The sequence below is a fragment of the Tiliqua scincoides genome, chromosome 2 (assembly GCF_035046505.1).
Source record: "Tiliqua scincoides isolate rTilSci1 chromosome 2, rTilSci1.hap2, whole genome shotgun sequence".
NCBI lineage: Eukaryota > Metazoa > Chordata > Lepidosauria > Squamata > Scincidae > Tiliqua > Tiliqua scincoides.
The window spans coordinates 205,123,747-205,141,574 of record NC_089822.1 but is presented as its reverse complement, the minus strand read 5'-3'; the positions used below and the strand labels follow the sequence as shown (position 1 = coordinate 205,141,574).

The 17,828-nt window shown below is 43.1% G+C and overlaps 1 protein-coding gene across 4 annotated transcripts; it reads left to right on the top strand.

Annotated features, from left to right (window-relative positions):
• Positions 1–66: 66 nt before the first annotated feature.
• NPRL2 (NPR2 like, GATOR1 complex subunit) lies at positions 67–16,697 on the top strand. 4 transcript variants are annotated; one of them, XM_066615893.1, is made up of 13 exons: positions 67–169; positions 863–963; positions 1,366–1,451; positions 3,469–3,560; positions 6,500–6,668; positions 7,449–7,557; positions 8,669–8,805; positions 9,938–10,035; positions 11,596–11,632; positions 12,307–12,400; positions 13,597–13,714; positions 14,272–14,414; positions 15,976–16,697. In XM_066615893.1, exons 2-13 carry the CDS (start codon positions 927–929, stop codon positions 16,041–16,043), a joined length of 1,188 nt encoding a protein of 395 aa, XP_066471990.1. In that variant the 5' UTR covers positions 67–169; positions 863–926; the 3' UTR covers positions 16,044–16,697. The 4 variants fall into 4 exon arrangements, with proteins under 4 accessions (XP_066471990.1, XP_066471991.1, XP_066471992.1 ...); XM_066615894.1 differs by lacking the exon at positions 863–963; XM_066615895.1 differs by lacking the exons at positions 67–169; positions 863–963 and adding an exon at positions 727–755.
• Positions 16,698–17,828: the final 1,131 nt, after the last annotated feature.

The window sequence follows — 17,828 nt, the reverse complement described above, 5'->3', positions numbered from 1 at the left end:
CCCCATCACAGTTTCCCTTCCTTCGAGTCAAGACATGCGCATGCGCCACAGGGTGGCATTCCAGTCCTTCCCCAATGTGCATGCACCTCTCCCAGTCCCTGCTTCCGTACGCTCTAGAGTGGAACTCAGTGTAAGCATGCGCGTTGATGTTTATCTGAACTTGTGTCTGGTGAGTGAACCTTTTATCCAGTGCATTTTGGAATGCGAGGAGTCCGTGCTTCTGGGTCGTGTTGTTTGTATATGGACAGTGCCCCTGCACCTAGGCAGTCATGGGGGGGGGGGGATTTGGCTTGCTGAACCCAGATATACCTATTGCAACACAACAATGCTTTCTATGGTGCCTTAGGGTACCATCCTATGCATGTCTACTCAGAAGTAAGTCCTATTGTGTTCAGTGGGACTACTCTCAGGAAAGTGTAGATAGGGTTGCAGCCCAATCCTATGCATGTCTACCCAGAAGTCAATGGGGCTTACTCCCAGGAAAGTTTGGATAGGATTGGGCTATTAGAGTCTAACTGATTCAGGGGGTAGGCTGTGTGTCCTTAATTGGGAGTCAGCCCCCCCCCCCCCTGAAATAGGTGGCACTGGAAGTATTCCTGAGTAAGCCTGTTTTAGGATTGCATTGTTATGGTGGCATAAGCTTTTGCCCCCTTAACCCAGATCAGATGCATAAAGTGTTATTCTCAATTGGCAGGCATCTCAATTTCACAAACTGTGGGTGTCGACCCACTAGGTGGGTCACGAGCCAATTTCAGGTGGGTCCCTATTCATTGCAATATTTTATTTTTAATATATTAGACTTGGTGCTACCATGGCATGTGACTGCATTTGGGGAAATGTTATAGCTCTATACTTTTAACAGGCCACTATGAGCCCAATCCTGAGCTCGGCATGGCGGCTTACTGCTGGCGCACACTGTCGCAAACATGCCGCCGGATGAGCGGACTCCTGAGCAGCGGAGAGGTAAGTATGGGTGTGGGGGAGGTGTTCAGGGGGGAGGGAGCAGGCAGGGATGGAGGAAGGTGGGACCAGTGGAGCGATGCTCCACCGCATCCAAAGCCTTTCTATAGGGCTCACCACCCAACACAGAGGCTCTAGATTCACTCTTCCAGTGAAGAGATTAAGGTTGCAGTCCTATACATACCTAGATGTAAGTCCCATTGAACTCATTGAGGTTTATTTCTGAGTAGATGTGCTTGGGATTGTGCTGTAAATATTGAAGCCTTAATGTAGGCCTTGTAACTGAAAAAGACAAGATTGTTATCTATAAGAATTTGAGTTGCCTCACTGTTCATCTTAAGTGGAGTTTCCCAATGAAGGCATTTAGGGAAGTTTATAATCAATTTTGTGTTTGATCACTTGCAGCTATGACCATGGAAGGCAGTGGTAGAATTGAGTGTATCTTTTTCAGTGAATTCCATCCAACACTTGGACCCAAAATAACATACCAGGTCAGTGGTACCAGAGCTTGGGGTAAAAATTGAATGATGTCTTTTTTGATGTGAAAATAAGAGTAACTTCTTGTTTCACAGGTATAGAAACATTGGGCAATTGGTGTTGCCATATGATCTTAAGTCTCGCGAAATCATAGTCATGTTAGAACATTGTACTGCCTAGGAATGTGTCTTCACTAGCTGTTTTGTGTGTGTGTGATTTGTACTTCGTTTATTTTAGGTACTAATATCCCGCCTTTCTACCTCTGAAGAAGCCCTCAAGGTGGCTTGCAACCTTCTAAAATGTATAATACAGTAACAAAACTCTCAGGCCAATGCTGGTGTCTGAAAGAGCTGGTGTTATAAGCTCCCTCTGGCTTGGGGACCTCTTCTTTCTCCCCCTCAGGGCACACAGATCTTAAGCAAGTACTTGAGTTTACGATGTAGTTTGCACCTCATTCTGTCTCCTGTTTTTACTTAGGATATCTTCACATATGACATCAAAAACTCTTTTTGAGTTCTCACTTGTTAGTAGCTCAAATGTAAAATTCAGTTTTTAAAGTATGTCTATCCCACAATAACCACATTCACATGAATACTGTGTGAGAGAAGCTTTTGGAGTTGTTTGTGAACGCTGTTAGTTTTTGTGGGAGATCCAAGTTTCTTTTTGCACATCTCTTGTGGGAACCAGTTTTTCCTCAGCACTCGTACTGCAGTTTTTTGTTGCGGTGAAAATGTTTTCTTCCCCCTATTCCCCTTGGCATGTACATTATGGATTTACATCCTCTGTGGGACATTATTGCATCAATTTTATGAGCACCTACTGGGTATTGTCTATCACATCAGTGGGATGGTGAAAGAACATAGCTCCTGTCCTATGCTGTTTGTTTTTTTTAAAAGGTTAAGAATTCCTTGCTGTACTACTCTAGCATAGGAGCACTTTTGTATCCTTTTATGGGAAGAGGGAATCCTTCACAAACTGTATCAAACTTGGACTACAATCCTATCCACACTTTCCTGGGAGTAAGCCCTTTTGACTATAATGGGACTTACTTCTGAATAAGACAGGCATAGGATTGGGCTCTCAGCCTCTTTCATTGCCCACCATTTAAGGAATTTTTTTCTCCTATTGTAATGTTAACTATATACATCATTTCTGCAATACTAGAGCACCTACATTATTTGCTAAAAAATGCCTCCTATGTAAGTGTCCTTCTTTCACATGGCTTCTCTGTTAGTAGCAAGGCAAGCCCACCTGTACATGGAATGAAAGCGAAGTATTTAATATCATAATAAACTTTTTAGATCTTTTTCAGATCACGGGGGAAAAAACTGATTTTTTTCAAAGACATGTTCAGAGATTCTGCCTTAGCTTGGAAAACTGTTTTTCTTAAGAACATAAGAACATCCCCACTGGATCAGGCCATAGGCCCATCTAGTCCAGCTTCCTGTATCTCACAGCGGCCCACCAAATGCCCCAGGGAGCACACCTGATAACAAGAGACCTGCATCCTGGTGCCCTCCCTTGCATCTGGCATTCTGACATAGCCCATTTCTAAAATCAGGAGGTTGCACATACACATCATGGCTTGTAACCCATAATGAATTTTTCCTCCAGAAACTTGTCCAATCCGCTTTTAAAAGCATCCAGGCCAGATGCCGTCACCACATCCTGTGGCAAGGAGTTCCACAGACCAACCACACACTGCAAAGAAATATTTTCTTTTGTCTGCTAACTCTCCCAACACTCAATTTTAGTGGATGTCCCCTGGTTCTGGTGTTATGTGAGAGTGTAAAGAGCATCTCCCTATCCACTCTGTCCATCCCCTGCATAATTTTGTATGTCTCAATCATATCCCCCCTCAGGCATCTCTTTTCTAGGCTGAAGAGGCCCAAACGCCATAGCCTTTCCTCATAAGGAAGGTACCCCAGCCCAGTAATCATCTTAGTCGCTCTCTTTTGCACCTTTTCCATTTCCAACTTTTCCATTTCCTTGGAATCAGTAAATTCTGAATGGTCTCTTTTGGCCCTGCAGGTCCCAGAGGATTTCATTTCTCGAGAGCTCTTTGATACTGTTCAGGTCTACATTATCACCAAACCTGAACTACAAAACAAGCTAATCACTGTGTAAGTATTAACCAGCAATGGCATAAGTAGCAAAGGTCTCTTGCAGTTCCCATTAGCTGGATCTTGCACATGTCTCCTTTTTCATTAATCATGCCTATTTACCACCACTTTCCCCATCTTTGGCTCTGTCTCTTCTTGAAAAGGTAAGTAATACAGTACAGGTGGGGCCTCAGTATCTCCAAGGGATCCATTCTTAGACCCCCACCCCACAGATACCAAAAACCGCAGATACCAAAATCTGCTGTTTTGGGCCCCTTAAAGCCTCCAGTAGCAACCAGAGCTTAGTGCTGGGCATTCAGAATGCCTCATAAAGGCAAAAAAAGGCACTGACTTCTCTCGAGAATCTGGAAGTTGTTTTTTGGGTTGTTTTTTTTTGCCTCTACGAGGCATTCTGAATCCTGCAGAGGCTGTGGGTAGCCTTGCACAGCCTTTGTGGGCTTCAGAAAGTCCTTAAGAGGTGACCAGAGCCCAGCTTCAGAGGGTTCAGGTGGAACCAAATCTGGCTCAGTGTGGGTCTGGGTGACCTGCATTGAGCCAGATCCACATAATAAACAGGCTCCACTGTTAAATGGATAAACAGGCTCCACCTGTAATCAGAAAATGTTTCTGAAGGTGTACAGAGCTTTTTCCTTTATGAGTCAACAACAATGGCATGTCTACATACATTTATAATTCCTTCTAGGGCACATGGCATGACTCTCGCTGAAGCTTCTGGCACCTTTCTTCTTGGAAACTAAACACAGTACCCACCTCTTTTACATCTTTCCCTTACCTCTAACGTGATCCACTCTGCAATCAGAGTGGATCTTGGAGACATCGTTTCATTTTCCATTTTTACAAGTGATAAATTCAGGACCTGCAGGACGGTGTGTGATTTGGGAGACAGTTAGTCACGTAATGCTAGGGCTAGAATGCTTTGCTGTTACTGCTTTCCTTCAATTTCCTATTTTGTAGCCCTGGAACATTTTTTTTGGGAAATAAGTCTCATTGAATATAGTGGGACACTTCTGTATAGACGCTGTATAGACGCTTGTAGGATCAGACTGCAAGTTCCAAGGTTAGCCAGCAAGCCAAAACAAATGATCTAAAATCAAGTGAAGAAGAGATCAACCATCTAAGAATTCAGTGGTTGATTGGGGAATAAGGGGAAAAAATCCGGGAACCAGTAAGGAACCAATGCCATGCCAGCTGGTGACATTTAAAAGGTTTACTGTCTTGAAGTAAGGTAATGGGGCTGATAGTATTTGAGCAGATCACCCTAATTATATATTAACCCATTTTTACCTGGCCCACAGGTGGTACATATTTGGTCCCTGTTGCATATATGCAACATTGGGCAGAAATGGCTTAATACAGCAGCTAGGGCCATACATGCACATAGCCCTGTCAGATAATCATACATTTTGACAAACGCTAAGTCCCTTCCTGCCCACCCCCCTCCATGCTATCTCTAAGGACCTGATGAGACTACACAGACATAGCCTTCACTGCTGTATTGGTTAGGGGTACCACACATCTAACAGCCTCATGCACCAAGGTTTCCACTGAATTGGGGATACACATTCAGATTTCTTTTCTATGGGTGTATGACTTATTCCTGGATCAGAACAACAGTCTAAGAGCCCAATCTTATGAGGCACAGCACCGGCACTCTGCCAGCACTGCTAGCCCAACTGTCTCAAAAAGTGCCATAAGGCACTTTTGAACCAGTAGTACTGGTGCACCACTGGCGCTGGGCTCAGCATCAGTTGGTGCGGGACTGCAGTGCCAGGGGAAGGCTGCTGAGAGCTCCTGGTAGTAAGTACTACCGTCGGCTGGCAGCAGGGCTTTTCGAGGAGGGGGCACAATGGGGGGGAGCAGGCCCGGAATGGGGTGGAGACGGCGGCAGGCTCTGCTGCCATATCTTAACCCCCCTTCCAGGCCAACCCAATACAGGTCTCCTTGACCCATTGGGGCTGCCTGGCCCTTACACAAGGTAAGGGAACATTTGTTCCCTTACCCCAAGGAGACCTGCTTCCCTGCCCCATTGGATGCAGTGGTCACCATTTTGGCACCACTGTAGTCCTGGGTGCTAGGGAAGCATAGGACTGGGCTGTAAGCAAGGCTGATAAGAGCATTGTTCCATGTTTTTATGGCGAGACTCGGTGTGTGATATTGGTTGGATTATCTTCTGTAGAGGGCCTAACGCAGTGGTATTCAAACTGGGGTGTTGCAACGCCCCAGCCTGTGGGTCCTGGCCTCTGCCCCCTAAAGAGGCGGGGGCAGCCAGGAGACAGGGGGAAGGCAGCAGAGCGATCCGCAGGATCGCATTGCTCAGGGGGGCTGCAGGGGCTTGGGTGCACTTGCCCAAGCCTCCTGCAGCCTCCCGGGAGTGCGGGGAGCCCTGCGCAACCTTTGGCAGGGCTCCCCAGGTCAGGAAAAGTGAAAGCAAAGCATCGCGCCCCGCTCCGCAAAACTGGAAGCAGAGCACGATCGCTCCGCTTTCCCTTCTGAACGGGCTGCAGGGACTGGAATGCACTCACCAGTCCCTGCAGCAGCCACCCCTGTGTGCGGGGAGCCCTACGCGAGCACCTGCAGGGCTCCCCAGGTCAGCGAAAGGGAGAGTGGGGCGATTGCGCTCCACTTCCCCCTTTCCCTGACCTGATGCGCCCTGCAGGCGCTCGCAGAGGGTTCCCCGCACACAGGGGTGGCTGCTTCAGGGACTGGTGAGTGCATCCCAGTCCCTGCAGCCCCCTGAGTGACGCGATCCTGGGGATCATGTCGCTGCCTTCCCCCTGCCCCTGCTGCCTCCCCCCTGCCCCCACAAAGACTTACTGCAGGTTTCAAACTCCCAGAGAGTTTGAAAACCGCAGGCCTAACGTATGGCAAAAAGGGTTGATAGCTGTGTATACTGCAATGTGCCATTAAAACTGTTTAATGTTACATTTTCTCTCTAACAGTACAGCTATGGAAAAAAAGCTAATTGGCTGCCCAGTCTGTATTGAACACAAGAAATACAGCCGGAATGCCCTACTCTTCAACCTTGGCTTTGTATGCGATGCTAGAGCGAAGACCTGTGCACTAGAACCTATTGTGAAGAAACTGGCAGGCTATCTTACCACTCTGGAGGTTAGGCATAGCATGCTTATGGTGTTTTGCTTAAGGGCGTGTGTACAAATGTTGCACTTCCAGTAACACGGAAGCATTCTTTTTCTTTTTCTTTATTTCTTGCATTGCACTTTGGTCAGTGGCAAACTAGCTCTTTCAAGATTTTTGAAGGATCTTGAGTCAAACTCTGACACCTGCTGCCCAAACGTGCTACTGTGCTCGATGTTCCTGTGATATCACTGTGATTTGGTTCAGCCTTGCCTCTTGTTGATGCAATTTTGGACCAGTTATTATATAATCTTTTTAAGCTTGGTAATAAGTGGGGGTGTTTATCTGCTTTGTCTCATGAGTACCACACAGTTATTCTGTCCCTTGCAACATGCTCTGCCATTTCAAGAACACTTCACTTACTTGAAAAAAACTATTTCAAAGATGTGTGTTTTCACCTCATCCTAAGGGATGCGGTTCTCATTTAGTTGAGTGTTTGCTTCAAGAGGCAAACCGTCCTCGTCCTTGCCACGGAGCTGTTGTCACAGCAGCAAGGCTCTTGTCTTCTTCCCACTCCCAATATAGCTGTACTAATATTGCACAATTGTTGTAGCATTGATACCAGTGCCATAGCAGCACTAAAGAAGTTGCTTCCACTGCTATGCAAATATGTACAAACATTTATTTTGTATGCAGAATACTATTTTGGCATGTGATGTAGAATATACTCTCCTCACACTGATGCTGCAATGGATAGCATGTTTAAGTACTTATATTGATTTGACCTGATCACAGACTTTTTCCTTTTCCTAGCTGGAGAGTGGCTTCATCTCTAATGAGGAAAGCAAGCAAAAGTTGATACCAATCATGACCATCTTACTTGAAGAATTGAATGCCACCGGCAAATGCACTCTTCCTATAGGTACCTGTAGTTGCCAAATGCTTAGTTTCTAGTTGCAAATTTAAATATGGGCTTGTAAGTGATTTCTTATTCCTATATCCTTAATAATAAATTTGAGGACACTGAAGGGGATGATGTAAGCTTGGTACATTCAGGTGAGCACATCTTAAGTATGGTTGCTCCCTCCAAGTATAGTTGGCCCATGGGAAATCACTGGACACATTGGGGTACGTTTCCAGACTTGCCCCACCATCGCGGGCACACTCTCAGGGACTCCAGCTGATGCTTCACAACCATGGTGACGACAAGAGGCTGATGATACAGGGTCTCTGGAAGGCTACCTAAAGGCTGCTTTGGGGCTCTCGAGAGACAGGTGGAGAAGAAAGAAGGGTGAAGCAACCCCCTGCCCACTGCTGAACTCTAAGGCATTGTTGGACCATCAACTTTCAACAAGTTGAGGGCTAGCCAGCACAGAGGAGGAAGCATCAGATGTTGATGAACCCTCACTATTACTCAGCCCCATAGACTTCAAGAATAAGATTCAGGTTCGTAATGTTCATAGAATGTATGGTGAAGAATGTCCCCTGGAACCTAATTCCACTTTCCCCATAGGCTCAATGATTTAGTATCTGCTAATTTGGTATCCATTAGGTTTTCCAGGAACCGAACCCTAGCGGATAACTAGTACTTGCTGTATTTTGAGAGAGAAGAGGTGAAGCCTTTTATTTCTCTTACTAACTGAACTCTGGCCCTTACAGTCAGTAAGTATGAAAAAAGAGAGAAGCCACTGTTTGTGAATTGATTGAGATTATGTATTGATAGCTATGGCATGTCTTTAGATGATATGAAGGTGAATAGATTCTAACCGCTCCCTGTTGTATGGCAACCTAGAACAGCATTGCCTATCAACGGAGCATCTTCTTGTTTTCAGTGCATTAAAATTAAGACTTTAAAGTAAACAATAATATTGTCATTTCAGTTCTGTCATGTTAGAATAGAATGCCAGAATTTCCTGCGCCATGAATCAACGATTCAAAGTGCTGTGCAGAAACTCATGTGTTCCAATCCCAGAAGAGGCCCTTTTTATGATAACACATTACAAGATCTCCACCATGCTTGGCTCTTCTTACAGATGAATCGAACACCATTCACCTGAAAGTGATTGAACAACGTCCAGATCCACCCATTGTGCAGGAATATGATGTTCCTGTCTTCACCCAAGACAAAGATGACTTCTTCAATTCCCAGTGGGACCTCACCACTCAGCAGGTTGGTGCACACAGCTGGGAGGAAGCTTGGCTGAGAACTCATTTAACACAATAATGTAAAGGCAGTGGGGACTAGTTTGATCACATACACACTTCCAAAAAAAAAAACCATGAAGATTTTCATGGGGTAGACTGGCATTAACCACATGGACAAATTGCCACTGGGAAAGTGAAATTTAGCCAACCCAATCCTATACATGTTCAGAAAGAAGTCATATAGAGTTCAGTTGGACTTACTTCCAAGTAAGCATGTGTAGTATTCTAGCCTTTTATTTCTTGGGGTAAGATAGGAACCCAGTCTAGGATGTATATGCACATGTGTTTTTCCTACTCTGTTAAGAACAAGTTCAAGCTCACTATAACTTAGTATTTACAGAGTCACAGGGCAAATGATTCTCCTTTGATTATGAGAAGGACTGTAATTACAAAGTTTGAGAAATTCTAAGTACACCTTCCAGTAGTATTTGGAGTTGACTGTGACTGATATATATACAGTATGTTTTGTATTAACACAATTCAAGTCTTCCTCCGCATTGTTGGAAAATGGGGGAAGACCACCTATCTCTCTTATAGTACAGCCATATCTCACAAATTCTATTGTATGGAGAAGGAGGGTATTGCAATTTTCATAGGAGGGTGTGTGCAAACACTCTTAAGCCCAGTCCTATCCAACTTTCCAGCACCTGTGCAACCGTAATGCAGCCCCGGGGTAAGAGAACAAATGTTCCCATACCTTAAGGAGGCCTCTGTGACTGCTGCCCCACCACAAGATGCAGTGTATACCCCATAGGCACAAGCAGCACCAGCAACTGGAAATTGGATAGGATTGGGCCCTTAGATGCTAAACTTTCACATCTTTCATGTGTGTTCTGGTGTTCTTATTGTATAACTACTGCCCCTGGCTCTGACCTTCCTGTTGGATTGCTACACTTGAACAATCAGTCACTACATTCAAAGTTAAAGTAGCTTTTAAGAAGTCTCCCAATATGAGGTTTCGCTGTGGTCTTTACCACAGGCATGTCAGACTTATCTGGTCTTGTTTTCTTGCCTTTGCTAACGAAAAGTGTCCTTATGCATGTGTGCAGCACTAGTGTCCACCTGGCTAACTGCTTCCTATACACACTCCCACCTAGATCCTGCCATACATTGATGGATTTCGGCATGTTCAGAAAATCTCTGCTGAAGCAGATGTGGAGCTCAATTTGGTTCGAATTGCTGTCCAGAATCTCTTGTAAGTGTCAGGTGGGAACAGGTGGGGGGAAGAACCACTTTTGAGCCTGATCTCAAATGATAATCCTCTGATCAGAATTTGTATAGTATAGTGTAGAATAGAATTTGTGATTTGTAGTATAATCCTCTGATCAGAATTTCTGTGTAGAGACATCAGTCATCCCTGGTGTCTTCCTCTGATAGCTCTGTCTCCTCTTCAGTTAGTGTCTCCTCAGTTTAGAAGCAAAATCATCTGACTGATTTTGTTTTTTAATATCTCTCGCACTTAAAAGATGTAAGAAAAATGGATTCATAGGTCCATATAAATTGCCACTTGTTGCTGCAGTATATGAATGTTGTAGATAGGTATCATGGGATTTTATATTCTGTCTAGGACTTTGCCTACTATTGATGTTAAGTAAATTAACTATAATATTAAAATATATAGTATGTTCTTGAAAGAGCAATTCATAGAATTGGATTATAGGGTAACTTTTCTCATTTTCTCCAAAATATATGAAAAGCTGTCAAAAGATCTGTAACTTGTATCCCAAAATGCTACCTTCTATGTTCTTGAGCTGTAAGTTCTCTGTACCAGGTAATAATAATAATAATAACTAGGTATTTATATACTGCCTTTCTGGTCATCGGATTACTCCTCTGACTTTATTCAAGGCGGTTTACATAGGTAGGCATTTCTAAATCCCTCAAGGGGATTTTTACAAACATAGAAGTTCACTCTTTCAAGAACCAACAACATTTCAGAGGGATCTTCCTGGTTTGGTCTCACTTCTGACCTCCAGTTCTCCCACACAGGCTGACAAGCAGCTCCATCTCTCACATGGAGGGCAGCCAAGACGCTTCTTGCGCACCCCGAGAGCAGGTGGAATCACTCAGCTTGGCTTGTCAGCTACTTCAAGATCTCATTCTCAGCCGTTCAGGGAGCTGCTGGTGTCCTCAAACTGGCAACCTTCTGATGTTATCTTCGGGCTAATGGAGGCTATACCCTCTAGACCAGACCTCCTGCCCTTATATAACCCAAGGTTATAAGGTATAACTCAAATCTTCAGTTACTTTTTGGGCACAATTTGCACCAAGGTGTAGCCTCAGAGTTTCTTCTCAATGCCAGGCTTTGTTCCTGAAATAAACAAAGCAATAAGAAAGGGGAAAGTTCCTCTGAGTATACACAGTAGGCCTTACCCCTCTTCGTGATTGGTCATAGGTAGCCTGTTTTCTCTGAAATTGGGTAGAAAGGTCTTCATGTTGGGGGATGTGACACATTGAAGTGCAGATACTTTTCAAGAGTTGTATCTTCTTGATATTTTAGTGAATCACAAATGTTTTCCATGCCCAAATAACACTATTTTAGCCACAGCTAATATATTTTCCTATAAGCCTTTATCTTTTAATGCTGTATCTTTCAAATGATCCAACAAAATTACAACAGGCTCTGAATGAACATTTTAAATCCAGCCATTTGAGATCTCAGTCACAGTTTGGCTCACTGGTATCACTTACATTCTATTTGTTCCCATGAAGTTAAGTGGATGGGTTAATTTTTAATGGCCTTCATGTTTTTTAGATACTATGGAGTAGTAACTCTAGTTTCCATACTTCAGGTGAGTGTAAAGGGTAAGTAACTGTACATGTTTTTGGGGGCAGGGATCTTAAGCAATGGGAAATTTGGTTCATGCATGTTTACTTATTTATTATTTGAGGACTTGTTTTTCAATGTGTAATTTTTAATTTTTAAATACAGGAATTTAGAAGATTATATTTAATTTTTAAAGATATAAGATTTAATTGTTTCATATGTTTTATGGAAGTCTGTGTGATCTGAAAGTGCTCAAACCAGTTCTGTTTTGAAACCTTTCTGTCACTTTATCTTGATTTGTTTTTTTAACTGAGATACATGACAATCACAAAAGCAGGGTCATGTAATCCTCTTGCTTTTGAGGGATGGCATGAGGGGGCTGAAACAAGAGATGTTAGGAAAAATTGCTTCAAGGATAACTGGTGCATTGTAACTACATGGCATTTTTGAAAAGCAAGCAGTAGATGGTGGAATCACAAATGCTAGAACAGCCTGTTCTGCTATCAGAAAGGCAAAGGTTGCCATGTTTATTAGATGCAGTGTTGTGGTGCATTGTTGTTCAACCCAGCAGTCTTGCTGGGTTTTTAAGGCTTTTTAAGGCTGGTGTTAAAATGATCTTGTGTAGCAATCCCAGAAAGAGCTAAAATGCTGGGCCTCTGCCATTGCTGATGAGCTGAGACATCTCACTTTCTTCCCCAGTACTCAAATGTATATTGTACTACACCTAAAGTCCAGGACCTGGTGGATGATAAATGTCTCCAGGAAGAATGTCTCTCGTATGTCACAAAACCAGGTATGGAAGCCCAGGCAACTAAACCTGAGGAGTCTGGAATTGCCTATCATGACTTGCAGTTATTCTTTCGCAACATCCAGGCTATTTGTTTTGTTTGTTAATATGCTTTTGGGAGTTAAGCATAGAACTGAAGGATTACTTGTCTAATGAGGCCTTTACCAAGATACTTGAGTATACATTACTAAGGCCTAAACCCAAACATAAGCTATTCCGTAAGAAGATATATCCATGGGTTTCATCTTGCATGGGATTTGTGAACACACATTCACTGCAATCTAAGGTTGTCATTGAGACAAAAGCTGTGCTTGTCCCTCCTGATGTTCCCAGCCAAAAGGGATGCGAGCTTCCTCCCCAAAAGTTTGTTCTTCTGAGGGCAGAAAATATCCTGCTCTTGCCAGTGACAGTAGGATCCGTGTGCTGTTTGTTTTCTGTGCCAGCATGCACAGAGTTGCCCTGCTTGTGTGCGAGCAAGCTGGTGGTCTCTCCTTGGGCATCCAAGTAATCGGGCATCTAGATCTAAACACAGAAGGGTTGTATCCCAAGCCTGCAATCCTCTACGCGCTTATGTGGGAGCACACCCTGTTGACCGCAAAGGCTCCTACTCCTACTCCTACTCCTACTCCTGAGTAGGCATGCCTAGGGTTGTGCTGCATGTTTAGTTAGCCATTGAAGTCAGGATCAGTCAAACCTAGGCATGTGCTTAGAAATAAGCATCTTCATAGGGCTTGCTCCCACATAAGTGTGTAGAGGATTGTAGCCTAACTAAACCCTGAATCCAACCAGAAATGTGTGTAGAACTATTCATTTTTTTGGCATATTCACTGGTAATAGCAGGTTAATGTCTATATTTAGCAGCATTCAGGAGTTTGTGAAGATCCTGGCCCTTTGCAGGATGTTATATGGGTTCTTTTTATCTCCCATTATTCTTGTAGTACAAGTATAGTAATTAGAAATTCTGTAGAATACTTATGTACAGGAATTCCTTTTGATCTGTTTTGCACATCTTGTCATGAACCATGAATGTCAACCAGTTCAGTTGCAAACATTATTTCATATAACACAAATGATTATTTCAGTGTGGGATATTGGTTTTAGTGACGTATCAGGGTGACTTAAATCGTGATCTCTGGGTGGTTCAGGATATTTTTTGATGCCAATATATAATTCCCCTCCCCCCATTTTTCTTTGTTGTATAGGTCACAAGCGAGCAAGCCTGAGAGATGTTTTCCAGCTGTACTGTGGGCTAAGCCCTGGCACAACTGTACGAGACCTCATTTGCCGCTATACTCTCCAATTGCAGAGAGTAGATGAAAGGTCAGAAGCTACTTTTTCTCTTAAGGATACAATTTGGAGATATGGCTCTTACTCCCTTGGTTGCAAGAATACAAAAACTGGTCTGGAAAGTAGACTAAAACTAAGCCTGGAAAGAATTGGGGAGATTGATTGGTGATCTGTCAGGGATGCTGCAGTTACCTGTGCTGAGCAAGAGTTTAGACTAAATTACCTCCAAGTTTCTTTCCATCTCTAGCATTCTATGAGTCTAGATGAGGGATGGTTAACTGGTGACCCTTAAGCTTGATCTGCTATTCCACAAAGCAATTTAACTGACATACAGTGGCCTTATCACACTTTAATGGAACTGATAAAAAAGTTACCTGACATTTCACACCTAAGAAAAATGGTTTTCAAAAGTAAGGTAATGCCAGAGAGATTTCACACTTTAATTATATTTGTCTTTGGATTTTCTGCATAACGCTCTTGTCTTGCATGTTTTGAACTACTGCAGAAAGTCCATAATATTACCCATCTGGCTGTGTCTTATGTTAGTTTCCCTTGCCTTTCCATAAATATTTTTTACCTTTCTTGTTTAGGAAGCTCATCCAGTTTGGTCTGATGAAGGGCCTTATTCGACGGCTCCAAAAGTATCCTGTGAAAGTATCCCGGGATGAAAGAAGTCATCCTGCACGACTGTACACTGGCTGTCACAGCTATGATGAGATATGTTGTAAAACAGGTAAGGAATCATGTCTGTGAATAAATCCATGCATACAAATGCATGAAGTGGTATGTGTAGTCCATAAGGTAACAAGCAACTTCCAATTAAAACCAGTATAAGATAAAAATAGTAATAAAATAGCCAGTAATCAAAGCCCAACAGTTTTTTTAACACTCATAATAAAGTATATAATAATCAAAAGTATCAAATTTGCAATTCTGAAGCCTGCTGAAACACCAACATCTTCACAAATAATAGAAAACACGAGAGTGGGAACAAAAGGGTGTCATAAAACAGTGAACCAAAAGAAAAAAATGGAGGTTGGCCTTATAATAAATTGCAGGACACTAAAAATACATAATGGAAAATCACAATTAAGCAGAACAACAGTGCAAAAATGTCATTGAAAGACTTTGTTGCAGTCTGTTCCAGAAAATTATACCCTCTGACAATTAATAGGCTCTCATAAAGTGGTCATAAATGGACTGCTGTTAATGAATTGTCCTCCAAAAACTGTGTCAGACCACAGCCATAGCTTGACACAATTTTCTGAGTTGCACACCCTGTTCCTTGCTTCTTCCTTCATGCAGGCCCTTTAAGCAAAGCAGGGACATGCTGGGACTGCTCTGTATGCTCTGCATTTCCTGCTTTGTTTAAAGGGTCCACAGAGAGGAAGAAGCAAGGTAAGGGGTGGGATCGCTGTGTTCCAATCCTTTGTGGCAATCTGGCCCCCTGCCTTCTCACCTTGCTGTTTCTTCCACATGGGCCCTTTAAACAGTGCATACACTTCCTGTGACATTTTCTAAATGGCACCACATTTTCTGCCTTTTAAAAGAATCTGCATGGAGGATGGAGTCATGTAGAGGAGCCAGCACTGTTGATAGTGTACCGCAGGGGAAGTACTGGGCATCTGCTCATTACTCCCCCAACAGATACAGATGTTGTCATTCTTAACATTGACAGATCAGCCATGGAAGGAGGGAAAGGCAAAGATAAGTGATATGAGCAAATGCAATTGTGCATATCTAAGCTTAATTATGGCTGGGGATGAAGAGTAGGGATGGTGGCATGTGGTGATCTTGGTCAGAGGATGAAGCTATGATCCTTTACTGTCTTATCATATTAAATCTCCCTAAGAAATGAAAAATGTTAATGGGATTGAGAGGAAAATGGTCATAGTCCTTTGAAGAAGAGAGAATTGTTACTTTGATTAAGAAGTCAAACTAATGCCCAACCTGAATGAACAGACAATAGGTTGCTGCTCTGTTATGACTCTGAGTCTCCATTTGGGAAATGGGGTTGAGAATTTATGTCACTGAAATTCTGTAGTTTGAGGATCCAGTTCTAACAAACTTTCCAGCACTGATGCAGCCACACTGCAGCCCCGACATAAGGGAAACAAATGTTCCCTTACCTTGAGGAGGCCTTGGTAACTGGCTATCCCACCAGTGCACACCCTGACAGCATCGTTGCATCAGTGCTGGAAAGTTGGATAGGATTGGGTCCTGAGTGATGTTGGCACCTTGTGTGTGAATGTTAATTACCTCTTTCATCAGTGTTTTGTGCTTCCTCTTTTTAGGAATGAGCTATCGAGAACTAGATGAAAGGTTGGAGAATGATCCCAATATAATTGTTTGCTGGAAATGAGTCTCTCCAAGAAAAGAGATGATTATTCGTCATGTCCTATTTACTATTGACTAAGTTGCCTGGACCTCTTGGGTGGTATTGCAACATCTTTCAGGATCTTTAGAAGCAGGCATGGCTCACACTGTATGACATGTAGCTGATTGGAAAGTTCTGCCTGAAGAGTGAGCACAATGTCTTCACTAAGCAATTGAAGGACAAAGCATGGATTCCATTTCTGAGGGCATGCCACAGACACATGTAAAGACCTTTTACAAGAAAAGACGTTTGTGATGACAGCGGAATTGAATGCCTAGCCAAGTGCTTAACTTATTGCCATTTTTCTGCAGGGGTGGATGTGGAGTAGGAAAATGGCCAGTGGGAAAACTGCATAAGAAAACTGCTTACCAGACCCCATTGCACCTGAACCCAAAACTGTTCCCTCCCAAAGCTGATTTTACTTTGCTATCTGCAGAACCCATCTCTGCAGTGAAGTAGCAAGTGAAGTCTTCCACTTAACACTGACATTGTCTGAATGCAGTCACATTTCTGATCTTTTAAAGGATGGCCTGGAAATTGGGAAATAGCTGTGTGCTTCCTGCTGTTCTCTTCCCCCCCCCCCCAAATTTGAGTTAATATGTTACTTTTAAGTTTCATCAAGCACTTTCAGCAAACTGGCATACTGTGACCTGAGCAATCTCTTCGAACCATGCTTTTCAATTCTTGATTGGAGGTATTGTCCCAACCACAGTGTGTTGGTTTAGGTATCAGCAAACTTAATCTGATAAAACTAGGAAATAACATATTAAGGTAAGCAAGCGTATTCCTGAATCAATTCAAACATTGGCTTGGAAGATCAGGAATGTAATATTTTATGCAGCTAATGGCTTGGGATAGTTTTTCACTTCCTGAGCTATGCTATTCAGAATCCATCTTTCCCCCTTGTTACTTTCCTAACAAAAGGGTTGAAGACTCTGCTATAAACCTATCATGCTAGTAACAAGCAAGTGCACATGATTCTTTGCCTTGGGTAATGAATGAAAAGTGTACGGTATGAAAACTGGAAATTGATCTCTATTATAACTGTGGTCCTGTTTACTTTAGTTCTTCCCAGACCAGTGATTTTCAACTACAGTATATTCATCTCACAGCACACTGGCAAGACACTAAAATAGTCAAGGCACACCATCAGCTTTTTGACAATTGACAAGGTGCACTGTGCTGCCAATGAGGATCTCACATCCTCCACTGGCCCCCTCCCAAATTCCCATGGCCCACCTGGGGACCATTCGAGGCACACCAATATGCCAGGGCACAGTGGTTGAAAATGGCTGCTATAGTCTGTGATGAGGAGAAAATATGAGTGTTATATTTCCTATATTAGCAGGCTAAATGTAAATGAAAACATCTTTTCTATGCAGTCAGGAACTTAAATGCAGCAGCAAACAGGAACTTCTAGCACTGCTGCTTGCAGCAAAATAGAAACTGATGATTAACTATGATGATTCACAACCTAGAATATTTGTACTCAGCCCTCAGTCTCTGGATTTGGGGTAGATTGCTAAAAATATTTAATTATAATACAGTATTTGGTCAGATCAATCCCCTCCTGTACAATTCTCTTCCACTTGAGAATCAAATATAAGACTGCTGGTTGTAGCTACTAGTACAGACAGTCAGAGTTAGCTACCTGGATTCCTTTCTACAGCAGAGCCCTGACATCTGCATGGCTGGAGCAAGGGTTGGGCTGGAACATGGCTGGAGCAAGGGTCTTAAGGATCTTGTAGCTCTGATTTTCTACTCTGAGCT

Excerpts from the sequence above, each read along its gene's own strand:
- NPRL2 (XM_066615893.1), top strand. The coding sequence starts at position 927 with ATGCCGCCGGATGAGCGGACTCCTGAGCAGCGGAGAG. Across the intron at positions 964-1,365 it reads GACTCCTGAGCAGCGGAGAG|CTATGACCATGGAAGGCAGT; the intron begins GTAAGTATGGGT and ends GATCACTTGCAG. Across the intron at positions 7,558-8,668 it reads CAAATGCACTCTTCCTATAG|ATGAATCGAACACCATTCAC; the intron begins GTACCTGTAGTT and ends CTCTTCTTACAG.